The sequence below is a fragment of the Pygocentrus nattereri genome, chromosome 28, assembly GCF_015220715.1.
Source record: "Pygocentrus nattereri isolate fPygNat1 chromosome 28, fPygNat1.pri, whole genome shotgun sequence".
In the NCBI taxonomy this organism is placed as follows: domain Eukaryota; kingdom Metazoa; phylum Chordata; class Actinopteri; order Characiformes; family Serrasalmidae; genus Pygocentrus; species Pygocentrus nattereri.
Genome location: NC_051238.1, coordinates 24,409,302 through 24,423,409, shown reverse-complemented (window position 1 = coordinate 24,423,409; position 14,108 = coordinate 24,409,302). Strand labels below are relative to the sequence as shown.

Genomic DNA, 14,108 nt, shown 5'->3' with positions numbered 1-14,108 from the left:
TTCATTTCATTATTCCTACTTGGTAAACAATGAAGACAACAGTTAACGTGGGTACTAGGCTCCCACCATTTCGTAATAGTACAGGGTGAGGGTCACCAGACTTACTCCCAAAGGATAGCAGGATTCATCTTAAACAAACAGAAGCACTTCTGATTCTCAGTCTTCAAACAACTGATTAGTTATATGAGGTGTGCTCCTGCATAGAATGGAAACCTGCATCCAAACTGGCCCTTTGTGGATGAGACTGGTGACTCGTGGTATAGGGATACGCCAATGCATGTTGTAGTGAGACCAAATCTGTTAAACACAAAGTCTATTTAGAGGGGACAATTTAACACAACCCTATCATCTATCCACAACAGGCTAAAATAACAGCCTACAGCCCAATGGGCACAACCCTTCTCCTGCAGACCTACCTTCAGACTTTAGTTTCAGCCTGCATTTAACATGCTCCCCCCTATCTTACACTAATGCACTGATACAGGCAACCAGGGACTTTTAAAGAGGTTGATTAGCTAGAGCAGATGTGGCAAATAGTGGTTGGAACAAGACTTTGTTGGAAGGTAAATATCCACCACCAGGGTTGGTTACCACTGCCTTAGCCCTACTAAATATGATAAGCTTTAACCTGTAATATTATTTTTAGTAGAAGCAATTTATGGGCCCATGGTCTCCAACCTTGGTCTGGAGATGCACCTTCCTAAAGAGTCTAGTTCCAAACACTGCCAAACTTTCTTCAGCTAATTAACTAATCCAGAATTCCTTGATTTGCTGAATTAAAGCATTATTGTGAGAAAAGGGAGGGCAAGGAGCAGACTGCTCGATGCAGGTAGGACCTAAACTCTGCAGGAAAGGAGATCTCTAGGAGAAAGGTTAAAAGCTATTAAAACCTTAGCCAGTGAAAGGTTTAATAGCAAAAATACTGCCCAACACTACAAAGGACAAATCTAGTTTATGAGTTCCTGAATAATAGCTACATTAAGATTATAACTTGTTTTTGTTCTTTCGTGGGTTATATTTAATTTAGTAAAATTAAAAAGTACAATTTTTACATTTTAAAATTAAAAAGTACAATGCATGTCTTCATATCTTTCTTTCATTCTCTGCCCCCCATTCATTTGGTTAACTTTGTCGGCACAGCTGTTCCTTCTAACCCTTCTTAGCTGGAGGATATATGCCTCTTTCTGGCTTGCAGATGGCTGTTATTCACAGTGACGGTGATGGAATCAAGCATAAGGGTGGTAGGCTGGGAGGAGGGGGATTCCGACAAGCTCAGAGGCAACAGCAGAGTTTTCCTGCCAGTCTACTCATGGTCTGGAGCCCACATTCTTGCAGACCTGAGGGACTCAACCGCCTGGCAGAGGCTCCGAGCTGGCTGCATACACTGACACCACAGTCAGTGGGGCACCCGGTAAAAAGGCAGGGAGTTAACCATGCTGAGGCAAAAAATGGTCTATTTTTGCATTTTGAATCTAGTCCTTTCATTAAGCAACATAATTTCTCAATGCTGTTATTTAGTCGGGTATGTAAAGATCTCACAGAACCAAATATATGTAGATTTTTATTTTCCTTGTTTCAAAAACTACTAGATACAGTACTGTGTACGGACTAATCTTCAGTTGCTAGGATGTCCTTTTTTTCTATATCCTTGAAGAATTTTTCAGGATCTCCTGTTTTTTCACTTATTTTTCCTTTGGTTTTCATTTTGCAAGTACAATTTCCGTACACCCAATTCAATCAGAGAAGTCTCTAGACCTAGGGGAACATACTATCTGCTGCCAAGAGGGAGAAAACTTCTTTCCCTGTTCACCTGAAGCTTTCATTTATAAAAGACTACAACTCCCACGGTTTCAAGCTCCCTTTTCCCTAAGCATATGGTTCATCACAAGGCACTATGGAATTCTGCTGGCATAAAATGCGAATAAAAGTAATCTCCTTTTTTCCCTCCTTCTTCCTTGACTGATATAAAGTATTTTTCATACAGTACTAGAACTGGAAAAGGCAATTTTACACTTAAATACGGCCGTATAGGTTTCTATGGGACATGCAGTAAATCAATGGCTGCTCGGTGTCACTGTGAGCTTTAAATAACACTAGCGTGAAATTGCTGCTACAATAAGCTTTAAATAACACCAGTACACAGTTATTATTCAGGAGAGCTCATTGTTCTGAACTTTACAGGGCCAGATCAGCCATGACAAGCCCAAGAGTGCGTGACCTGCCTTGTGATACAAAGCCTAAAGCTCAGCGTAGTGCAATCTACAAAACACATCTTACATTATAACCTCTGTACATCTGACTTTTGTAAGGGAGATATAAATATCAGCTCTGACTGAATATCTTGAGCAGCTTGAACATCTGCTTTGTCTGTGCTTGAATATGTATAAACTGCTTAAAATTAAATTCCATATGTTGCTATAGTGACATGTGCACTAGTATTTCTCTATTTTATTGCTCAAAAACATTTCCACAGAATGAATCTGTCAAAGAAATAATATGTACATTAGCGCATGGTATTAAAATATATTGCTTGTGTTCTTTGTATCCCAGACGCTGCAGGGCCGCAAAATATGGACAAACTACTACTACTACTACTGCAACTACACTGCTTTTGATATGTTAAAATGCATTTGTGAATAAATAACAAATAATAGTGACACAGATGTAGATAGGCTTAATCGAACTTCATTTGTTTAAATTCCAGTCAAAACAACCACTGAGGAGAAAATTTAGTTTTTTATGTGATATTTCTGAGGAGATTAGTTATAAGTTAATCAACTTAGGGATAAGGATAAGCATAAGGATAAGGAACGTTTCCAGAACTGGAGCTGAAAAAATTATTAAAAGATACAGAGAAAATGTGACTCCTAACAACTTAGGTAGACCTGGTAGACGACCAAATCTGTCTCCATGACATTGAACATTACTCCACACTATGGGTCTGAAAGGATGTGCAGCTGTGAAGAAGCTGTTACTGAGAAAGGCCCATAGAGAAAAAAGAAGAATATTTAGAGATGAAACAAAGAAGCTGTTCTCAGAACAATGGACTGACCACTCATGAGTCCAGACCTCAGCATCACTGAATGTGTTTGGGATTACTCGGACCACAGGAAGCAGAGAATGCCAGCAATTTCTAAGACTGAACTTGGAGGTCTGGAAAAATATCCCAACAGATTTGTTTAAACAACCGAAATCAAGTCTGTAATAAAGGTAAAACACTAAATGCTGAAAATATCTAATTCTATTTAGCTGTTGAGACTTCTGTGTAGATTTCTGTTAAATATGTTTTCTGCTTTTTTCTGACACAGAAAGGCGAAATACTTAAAACTTAATGGCTGTTTTAACTGGAAAATAAAAACATGAAGGGTGGTCTCTGACTTTTGCATGGATTTTATATCAATACATATCAAAATTGTTCTGTTCTGGCAACTCTACTCTCATTTGTTAGGCTTGCTTCCTAACTGTCTTAAGGTTCATACAACCAGAGCCTGAGTGGATGACAGCATGTGTGTGTTTGTCCTTGCTTGAACACATTCAATTCTGTCTCTCCTCTGACTGACACTAGGGGGAGTCATCTGACTCAGCAGCCCCTTCCTCCTCCGCCTGGGAACAACTGCTCACTGTTGGTGATTGTGCGGCCCGCCTAAGGTATTCACCGCGCATTCTGTCAGGCCGACATATCACAGAGAGCGGCGAAAGAAGCCGAGTGAGGGAGAGCAGCAGCACAAAGTAGCAGCATCATCTCTTTCTTCTTCCACTGACTTCAAAGCAGGGATATGAAGAATTCAGCCCGCTGAATCTTTAACGAACTCCAGGGACTCACTCAAATCGGTGCTGGAGGCAAGATAGCAGAACTGAAATCTCAATATACCCCCAGCTCCTCTGCTCTCTATTCATCCTCAAATCCCCCACTCAAACCCCCAAACTCCCTTTTAATGAACTTAGGGGAGGTTTTCCGGACATGTCTAAGGCTGGTCCTAAACTATGCAGCAGTTTCAGCTGGGAATCCATCATAACAGAGTTATTAAGTCTAGGATTGGGCTTAATGTGCATCACAAAAAAGGACTGGTGGTCAGATATCAATGTGAACAGATTAACAGTTTATATGGTGGATTATGACATCATAATGGTGTTGTGATGTTATGATGACATCATAATACCCTGTTAGTCAAAACAAGTTACAGCCCGCAGAAAGAACTGTAGACATTTGATTGGAAATAAGGATTCTAAACTTTCGATACCACATCTGGGTAAAAGCTGGGTAAAAGAATCGATATTTCAGGTGAATAGATATTTCTGGTGAATAGATATTTCAGGTGAATTGATATTTCAGGTGAATAGATATTTCTGGTGAATCGATATTTCTGGTGAATCGATATTTCTGGTGATTACTGTTATTGCTGCTTTTTTGAAGAAAGAACCTCCTTCACATTTTTGTCACTGAATTTTCACTGAATTGTACAGCACAGTGAACGTACACTGTAAAGACTGCTTGGTTGTTTTTTTCCAACCCAAACATTGGGTTGAACCTAGTTTTTAGGCAATGTAAAGATAATCTGATCACTGGGTTAGTGACTGGGTCTCAATCTGGGACTCAATCCAGGTACAGAATTCATTTTCAAATACCAACAAAACTGGTTGGAATAACTAGCTTGGCTATCAGGAATCCGTAAGTAAATTTCTATACAATACAAATGTTTTACTACTTACTATTAAGTGAAACTAAATAAATGTTGCTTTTATTTCAAGAAATATAGTTTCATTTCAAGAAGAGGATATTAGTAATAATTTTATTGTAAATAAATTTCAGCACTCTTCACTTAATGTATGGTATACTAGGTGTTAAGGTGTCTTTTTTGAGTATGAATTATTTGTTGTGTGTCTGATTTATTCTTTTTTTTATTATTATTTTGTCATCTTCTCCTTAACAACCATGGCAGAATATTTGTGGCAAGCTGGGAAGAAACTTAAATATTAGAATAATATAGATTCTAATTGAACAGATCATCATTAGTTGATAATACTTTAATGATTCATATTTTTTTAAGAAAAATAATGTAGAAAAAAAAGAAATACATTTCATTTAACAAAGTAGTTAAAATAAACCCAGTGCTGGATCACAGTAACCATATTTTGGGGTACCTCTTGTTGGATTATTCATATATCCCAGTGATAGTGATGCTGGGTCAGTTTAGCCCAGTGTTCTGTATATAGTGACCAGTGCTGGGTTATGGATATACCAAGGGTGGAAGAAACCAGCTTTTACTTGAGGTACCCCAAGTTTTTATTTATTTATTTTTTCTTGCTGCTGCAAAAACACAAAGACACAAAAAGAGTCTGTTTCTGGCACATTCACATGTTGACATACAACTTGAAATAATTTTTTACTCATAGATTTTTACAATCAACCTATAAATGCTTTAATCTAGTACAAATTCTAAGATATTTCAAGAACTGAAGGCTTACTACTGTGCATCCTTACATCAGTGATCTATGATATGCTTGGTTAAAGATGAAAGAACAGAAAAGGTGTGTTTTTAACTAGTTATTGCAAATAAATCTAGGCCTCTATCCAGCCTAGGCATTTTCATTATGGACTTTAATGCTTTGATTATAGCAGAGATTCACATACTAAAACTTCATTTGATTGCAACTTATACTTTACCCCTAAATATTTATTGATGACATTATTTCTACGGAGACCAGGGAAAGGGAATATTTAAAAACATCACGGAATTGGTCCATAAACTATGTAGTATACGTTTTGTTCGATTAAACATTGTAATATGAAAAAAAGTCTTAATATTTCCAGTGAAAGTACAGTCAACTTACAACATAACACACAAGAATCTAAATTCAGATAAAAAAAAGTCACTTTTGTAACCAAAACACTAAACTATGTTTTCATGACGTGATCCGGACTGTGAAAGTGTCCAATGTGCATTTACTTTTACCTTAAATGAGTTGATACCCTGCACTGTTTATGATTAGATGCTTGGCTTGTACTGAATGGCTGACATTAGCCGACCAGTCAGCTCAGTATCAGTCTTTACTTTCCACTCAAGTCGCATTAGCTAATGTGTTCATCGACATTTTCAATCTCGCGATCTCGAGAGATTTTCTACAAAAAATTATTATTTGCATGAAGTGAACCTGATACCTAAGAAAATGTCACTAAGGTTTAAGGAAATCAGAAAGTGAAGCTACACCTTTCTTACCAATTGCTTGACAACTTTAACAGTCCAAACAGACCATGTGCTTTACCATGTGTCACCATGGAGACTGGCTGGGGGGGGGGGGGGGGGGGGGACCCTGGAACAGCAAAACTTTCCATTGCCTGAATGAGCTGTAGGCTGAACTTGAGCTGCGTTCACCAGACACTTTGTGTCATGCACACAGTTTAGAACAAAGAAAAACAACTACATGCAGTTTCGTTATAAAAATAGCTACTGAGATTTTCAAAATCTTAGCTGGAATGCTGCTCTGTCTCCAATTTCACTCTAGGAACATTGCTCCAGAGTGCTCCAGCCCATTGCTGGTATACTGTTCTGCGTATACTGTTTTTAAGCGCACATTTTATATATATATATTTTTTATTTTAGTGAAGCACATTCTAAGAACAACAACAGGCAGTATAAATCTGAGTGAATGTCCCAGAAGATCTAGATCGATGCACAGATGGATGCATGGATGAACAGACAGACAGATAGACAGAATGATCAACAGATAAATTGATACAAAGATGATACTTCATGGATCCCTGAGAGGACATGTGGGAATTTACAGGTAGTTCTTACCAGAACAGTAACAACACGTAACACCACACCACGCATGTTATTCTCCAGCTTTCGGTCTGACAGGCTTCCATTTAGTCCATGGATTGGGTCCCAGGTCGCCAGCTGCAACAAAACGGAGGGATCAGCATTAGCTCACGTCTGATGTGCCGTCTGCAAATGACACTACACATTATATGCAGCACAGACTGTGCCACAGAACTGACTCATTCCAGAAAGTTAATAATAATACCTCTTTTGAGAAACCTGACAGAACCTCACAATTACAGCATATGACTGTGAAAATGTTATTACAGTGAGATGTGGAGGTGCTGCTTCTGCAACATATAGGGATCTTTATGACCTCATCATGTGCTGTTTGGTCTAGTTGTGGTCTGCACACCTCACAATGGACAAGGGTGGCAGGGCTGGCAAAACAGAATAGAACCTCCATGTGAAGAAGGTAGCTCAAGATGAGGTGACTGGACTTCTGTGATGTATAAACTCAGAGCAATCATTTGATTGTGTGGTGATTCATCTAGCGCAGGCTGGAAACAAAATTTAGGCTGGAAATGTACAGCTGTCGCTTCAATGACGTGAGCTTTCTCTCAGTTACTTTATCATGTGGGTATTTCAAGTTACAGGGCCAGTTTGATTTTGAATTTATAGCTTGTTGCCCTTGTAGCAGCTACAGCTTGTCCTATGCACTGTCGTACACTATATATACTTGCAAAATAATGACCGACACACCTCTCAGCCTTTTACACATAAGCACTAATTACTGCATCAATCAATGAAAAACTCTTGAGAAATGAGCTCAGAACAAACCTACAGTAAGAACAGCAGTGGCAGCAAATAATTAAGAATTATCCAATTAAGTTAGCTTTTCATAACATAGCGGCTGACTTCAACCAGTCTATGTAAAGACAAATATTATGCATACCATCACGTTTGTTTCATTATAGCTTGCTTAAGAATGTGTGTAAAAGATGATGCCCTCCTTAAATTATAACATTGCTCTGACCACCTGCAGTGTTAGGTTTAGATTTAGCTCATTTGAAGGGTAGCTTGATTTATTACACATGAAAACCTGCTGCTTTAGCATCAATTCGCTAAAAATGGTGCCAGTAATAACAGAAATGTTTTCACAGGTACTTCTTTGTGAGTTTTTAAAATTTCCTTTGTGCAATTGAAATTTGGTCAGTCAACACAGGTGCTATGGATGCTACAGGCAGTCTAAGCTGAAGGTTTGTAAACAGACATGGCAACAGCAACTAAGCGAAGTGGGACATGTCAACGTTTTGAAAATGGTCAATTAGCCATAGACCATCTGTTGATGCACAATTTGTCAGCTCCTCTCTTCCCCACCGAACCCACAGGGAGGTGGGTAGCCTAGTGGTAGTAGAGTTGCGGCAGCGACCAGAAGGTCATGGCTTCAAGTCTCAAGACTGGCTAGGTATTTCTGGTTGTGCCCTTGGGCAAGGCTGTTAACCACCCCCCACAGCTCCAGGTGGTGCTGCTCTAGACTGAGTACAAAATGACAAACTGCCCTTGTAGGACATCATTAGTCAGTTTCTGACCACAGGCTTTTGTCCAGATACTATTTAGCGTGTGGACCCTTCTAAGCATAGCAATGACAGTGGCAATGTAATTTATGAGGCACAGTGCTATTGCTGGGGGTCCATGTCACTGCTAGATTGAAAGAGGTCTACCTCTCCAAGATATCCAACCAAGAGGGGTTCAGTGGTCAGTTTGTGATGATCATCACAAACTGTGCATCAACAGATGCACTATTGTACACCAGCAAGGTCAACCTACGAAGTAGGGGATTTTAATAAAGTGGACAGTGACTGCAGACTCTGCCATGTGTATTATAGTATGATTCATTGTTTTGCTATGCGGTTTGGCATCTGATGCACACCCACCTCTGCCGTCTCCTCTGCCATGAAGTGAGCCGTTTTGGTGCAGCTGTTTGAGACAAGTAATATGATTGGCTGAGAAGATCCTAATTAATCACCCTCCTATTTATATTCCACTTCATCTACCCCTTTGTACACAGTGCATATGGATGCACATGGTCTTGAATGAAAGTTGCAAGTGCTTTTTGGATATGGCTTCAGCATGTAGCAGAGACTGCTTATCAAAGACAAAGCCCATAGACCGGTCCTTTTAGAGCTATACATCATTACACTCCGTATCTACATACAAGGGAAACAGTCACAGCAGGACTAAGGCATTCGCACTTAGTTTGACTCAGACCTTAAATTGTGCTGAATGTGTTCTCTGACGGTTAAGTTTTGGTCCACCCACACATGCACATTCTCACAATATTCAATTTCCCCTCAGTCAAACCTAGTAAAAATGGCCATTCGGGTGTGATCAGACCAAATCTAATTGCCTTTGAATTCAATGGGACATGCTGGCTGTATCTGAATGTGGCCAATGAGTCAGAATAGATTTCTCCATTGGCCTTTCCGTGTGGTCTAGTTCGTAATGGTTGCTGGGGAAAGCTGCTACACATAATAGCTTAACAATAAATCGTTTTCAGATTTCTCCGCACTCCACAACAACCAGGGCGGGTAGATTTCTGAAGCTGGTCAGAAGGCCAGACTTAGTGGATGCTCTGTACTGATCTTTGGGGGGGAAGAATACAGTCTTGCTCTCCTTAGAGGACTTATTAACTTTTTTTGACTTAGAAAATGTCATTTAACCACATCATTTTACAAAACACATTACTGACTGTTCCTTCATGAACCTACATGACCACACCTACATATTTTATGACTTTTGCATTGCACTCTAGCATTGCAACGCCACCACAATCGCCCTTACTAAAATTGGTAAGCTGCGAAATGAAAACACCTGACCCAAACTGAAGCTGGAAATTATGACACACTTGGCTGAAAACTCTCACAGAGAAATAGAGAGTACTAATTTTATTTAACAATTTGCTAAATAATATTAAATAATACACGCATGTAATGTTTTCTTCCATTTAATGTTAAAACAGTGGATCATTGCTGGGCATTGATAAGCTAAATTTCCCACTTTGAGTGCAACATACTGTTCCATACATTATTTCTGTTCAGCTTAAGCACCTGAATGGTGCAGATAAGCTGGAAAAAGATGAAAATATTATTTAATATGAGATTTGAATCCAGTGAAAGCTAAAGAAAGTATGTATGCTAAAATTGCTCAGAATGTAAGACCGCACTTTTTGTCTTCTCACTGTTGATCTGCTTTCGCTCAAATTGTTTGAATTTGTTTATGCAAAGAAACATCATTACTATTCTATATTTCTCATTTTCTTACTCGATCAGTATATCTAATTTTAAATATCAGTTAAATTCAATCTTTTCCTTCTTTTCAGCCAGGACGTTTGACCTGTTTTCTGTTTGGCTACTGAAAAATGATTTGGCTGAAAACGGCTAAAAGTGGCACGTTTGATTCTCAGGCTGAAGATTTTCGCTGGTCAAAATTTTGGTGCATCCCCAACAGAAATACTGCATTCTTTTCCAATGAGCAGCAGGTTACAACCATACATCTAATTCCACACCTGTTGGCCGTTATTTCAGATGGCCGTCACGTGTAACTGACCTACAAAACTGGCTGGCACAGCAGGACCATACACATTTTAAACAAGAAAATGAAGCATGTGGCCTCAGCTGTGGAGGCAGGTAATCAGCGGTCCCACATAAAATCAGAGGAGAAAAGAGATTTCAGTGTGTGAACTTTATCTCATTTAAACACAAAGTAAATTGTTTTCCAGACTCTAATTAAACTCAGCAAATGTGCACTGTGTAAACAATTGATTTGCCACCGTGCTCCGCTTTCCTCACAGTCAGATAATATCAAGAAAAAAAAAATCTATTGATTTGCTCACACAAAAAAAAGAGAACAAAAAACAAGAAAAGGGAGGAAAAAGCAATGTAGAGAAAACAAGGCTGCCTAAGTGTGTTGTTCTTTTGCTATAAAGATTAACTAGCAGCTCCCCTGCCACGGAGCACATGGGAGAGCTGCAAACGATTTCCACGCTGATATGATGGAGAGAAGAGCTTTCTTTCCCCACCTGCTCTCACAGCTCTTCATCAGCTGCAGAGTTTGTTTCATGACAGAGAACAAACTGAGGTATGTGCTGGAGGAAGTAATGACAGATACACGTGAACCGTAACACCCCGCATGAATGCGCTCACACACACACGTTTGTTTCCATACAATGCAGGACACTATGAGCCAAGAGTCCAGCAGAAACATTTTTCACAATCCAAAATTTATTAGAAATATTTTTCCTGTATTTTTAAACTTAAAAATAGGTCTATTTGATCTGCAACAGAACAGGAGGGTTAAATGTATGCATGTGGCATAATGAAGATGCCCCAGTACTGTTAACTACTAACAGAAGTTCAATCAATCAATCAATCAATCAACCTTTGTTTTGACTCGGACATACATTGAGGGCAACCCTCATTTTCAATGTAGCCGAGCATTTACAAAAACAGGGATTGACATGACAAAGAAAATAATAACTAAATTTAATCATTTTAAATGAAAAAAAAAATTTAAATAACAGTGAATAAAAGATAAAAATAGATAAAAATAAAACTTGAGGTTTAAATGATAAAAGATTAAGATCAAAAGAAGATAAGAGATTAGTAAAGTAATAATACAATAATGCAAATTAAAAGTAATGATACAAAACTATTAAAAATAAAAATGAGAGAAATAAATAAATACATAAGAGAAGAACTAAAACAAAAAAACGTTAAGAATAAAGAAGATTAAGTAAAACGGGTCCAGGCTGTCTGAAGGTGGTTCGATATTAAAAGTTTAAAATGACTGAGTGACGCCAGTGAGCCGAGTTTTAGTGTGTCCTGTAGTGAATTCCAGCTGGTGCTGTGACTAAAAGCAGATTTTCCCAGTTCAGTAAAAACTCTCGCAGCTGATCCAATTACTAGAGCGAGTCTGATAATTACTGTTATTTGTATTCATCAATGAAGTGATGTACTCTGGCAAATGACCGGAGAACGTCTTATAAATAAAAATCAACCAGTGTGTTTCCCTTCGTCCCGTTATATACGGCCCACAGCTCACAGCGGTGAGTTCTGTACGGATCTCCAGTAATGAAAGTTAAGGCATGTGTAGAAGACACTCTAATGTGGTGGTACACAGATGGTACACACTCAGCATGTATAAACAGTTGAGCCTTTATTGGACTTGTGTTATATACAGATACATTATAAGCGATCTGGCTTTAGATTTTGAGGTTGTAGTTGTTTAGACACAGTCTGGACTGAGAGAGAACCAAAACTCACCTACAACTGTATGTCTTATTTGTCCTTTGTGTAACTCTAAGCCTAACCCTAACTTCTGTGAGAGAACTAGTTCTGCTCTTTCAGTTTAAACAAATGAAACGTAGCTTTTGCAAAAAGTTCTTTACAAAGCCAAAAGTCCAATCTGCCGGGTCCTGACATGCATTCCTCCTCAGTCAGCACATTTTTGCCCTGAAATAACATGAACATCACCGTGTGTAAGTGTGCTGTGAACTGCTCAGTCTGCATAATATCAATTTGTGTTTCATAACCAAAACATGGAAACCGTGTATGTAAATGAATAATCTAAATGAATACTGTACCACTGTCGGAGAATAACAAACAATGATAACTCTGAGTACCGTTTTCAAAAAATATCACTGCATGACATTAGGCAGATCATCAAGAGGTTCCTACAACATATTTGCATAATATCTAGTCCTCGATTATGCAGTGAGAGGCAGTGAGAAAGCGTTTCCCGTGATGCATGTGAGGCCTTTACAGACGTGTTCAACATAATGGCACTGAAGGAGACTCTCTTTTAGATATTCAGCTGCGAAATCAGCCTCTTTATATAAATCAGCGTCAAGTGGCATCCTACCCGCTGACATATCACTTACTGAGCCGTACATGTGATGTGTGAGTGGATGTGGAGAGACTGAGGGAGGGAGGGAGGGGGGAGAGAAAGAGAGAGAGTCAGACAGAGTGAGAGAAGCAGAAGGGCAGGAGACAGTAATAGAGGGCGAGAGCCAGTGTGTGTAAGAGAGAGGGACAGCAAGACAGAGAGAGAGAGAGAGAGAGACAGAGAGAGACAGAGAGAGAGACAGAGAGAGACAGAAACACAGAGAGAAAGAGAGAGACAGAGAGAAAGAGAGAGATAGAAAGAGAGAGAGATAAAGAGAGAGAGAGAGAGAGCGACAGAGAGAGACAGAGACACAGAGAGAAAGAGAGAGAGTCAGACAGAGTGAGAGAAGCAGAAGGGCAGGAGACAGTAATAGAGGGCGAGAGCCAGTGTGTGTAAGAGAGAGGGAGAGCAAGACGGAGAGAGAGAGAGAGAGAGAGAGAGACAGAGAGAGAGACAGAGAGAGACAGAAACACAGAGAGAAAGAGAGAGACAGAGAGAAAGAGAGAGATAGAAAGAGAGAGAGAGAGAGAGAGAGAGAGAGAGAGAGAGAGAGAGAGAGAGAGAGAGAGAGAGAGAGAGAGAGAGGGACTGGTGGACTGGTAGAGAAAGACAGAGAGAGAAGCAGAGGGAGAAAAGTAGAGGGAGGGGAAAAGAAATAGAGAATAAGATGTGTGAGTGGATGTGGTGAGAGAAAGAACCAGAGAGAGGGAAAGGGAGAAAGAAAAAGAGAGAAGAGAAAAAAAGAAATTGAGCGAAAAAGAGAAAGAGATGTAGGGAGAGTGAGACACTGAGAGGGAGGGAGTAAGATAGAGAGAGAAACAGAGTGGGAGACAAAAAAACAGGAGGAGGAAAAAGTTTGAGATTGGGGTTGAGATTGAAGAGAAAGAGGAAAAGAGGGAAAAATAGAGGGTGAGAGAGATAAAGAGGAAAAGAGGGAAAAATAGAGGGTGAGAGATAGCGAAAGAGGAAAAGAGGGAAAAATAGAGGGTGAGAGATAGAGAAAGAGGAAAAGAGGGAAAAATAGAGGGTGAGAGAGATAGAGAAAGGGGAAAAGAGGGAAAAATAGAGGGTGAGAGATAGAGAAAGAGGAAAAGAGAGAAAAATAGAGGGTGAGAGAGATAGAGAAAGAGGAAAAGAGGGAAAAATAGAGGGTGAGAGATAGAGAAAGAGGAAAAGAGGGAAAATAGAGGGTGAGAGAGAGAAAGAGGAAAAGAAGGAAAAATAGAAGGTGAGAGAAAGAAAGAGGAAAGGAAGGAAAAATAGAGGGTGAGAGAAAGAAAGAGGAAAAGAAGGAAAAATAGAGGGTGAGAGATAGAAAAAGAGGAAAAGAGGGAAAAATAGAGGGTGAGAGAGAGAAAGAGGAAAAGAAGGAAAAATAGAGGGTGAGAGAGATAGAGAAAG

The 14,108-nt window shown here is 39.3% G+C and overlaps 1 protein-coding gene across 3 annotated transcripts in view; it reads right to left on the bottom strand.

The window, feature by feature from the left end:
* grid2 (glutamate receptor, ionotropic, delta 2) overlaps window positions 1-14,108 on the bottom strand; it is a 652,613-nt gene that overhangs the window by 152,128 nt on the left and 486,377 nt on the right. For all 3 annotated transcript variants that reach the window (XR_001858518.2, XM_017712845.2, XM_017712844.2), the window contains exon 9: window positions 6,798-6,899. Coding sequence is in view for 2 of the 3 variants with exons in the window: in XM_017712845.2 (XP_017568334.1) it covers window positions 6,798-6,899 (102 nt within the window). In the remaining variant the exon portion in view is untranslated. The remainder of the gene's footprint in view (window positions 1-6,797; window positions 6,900-14,108) is intronic.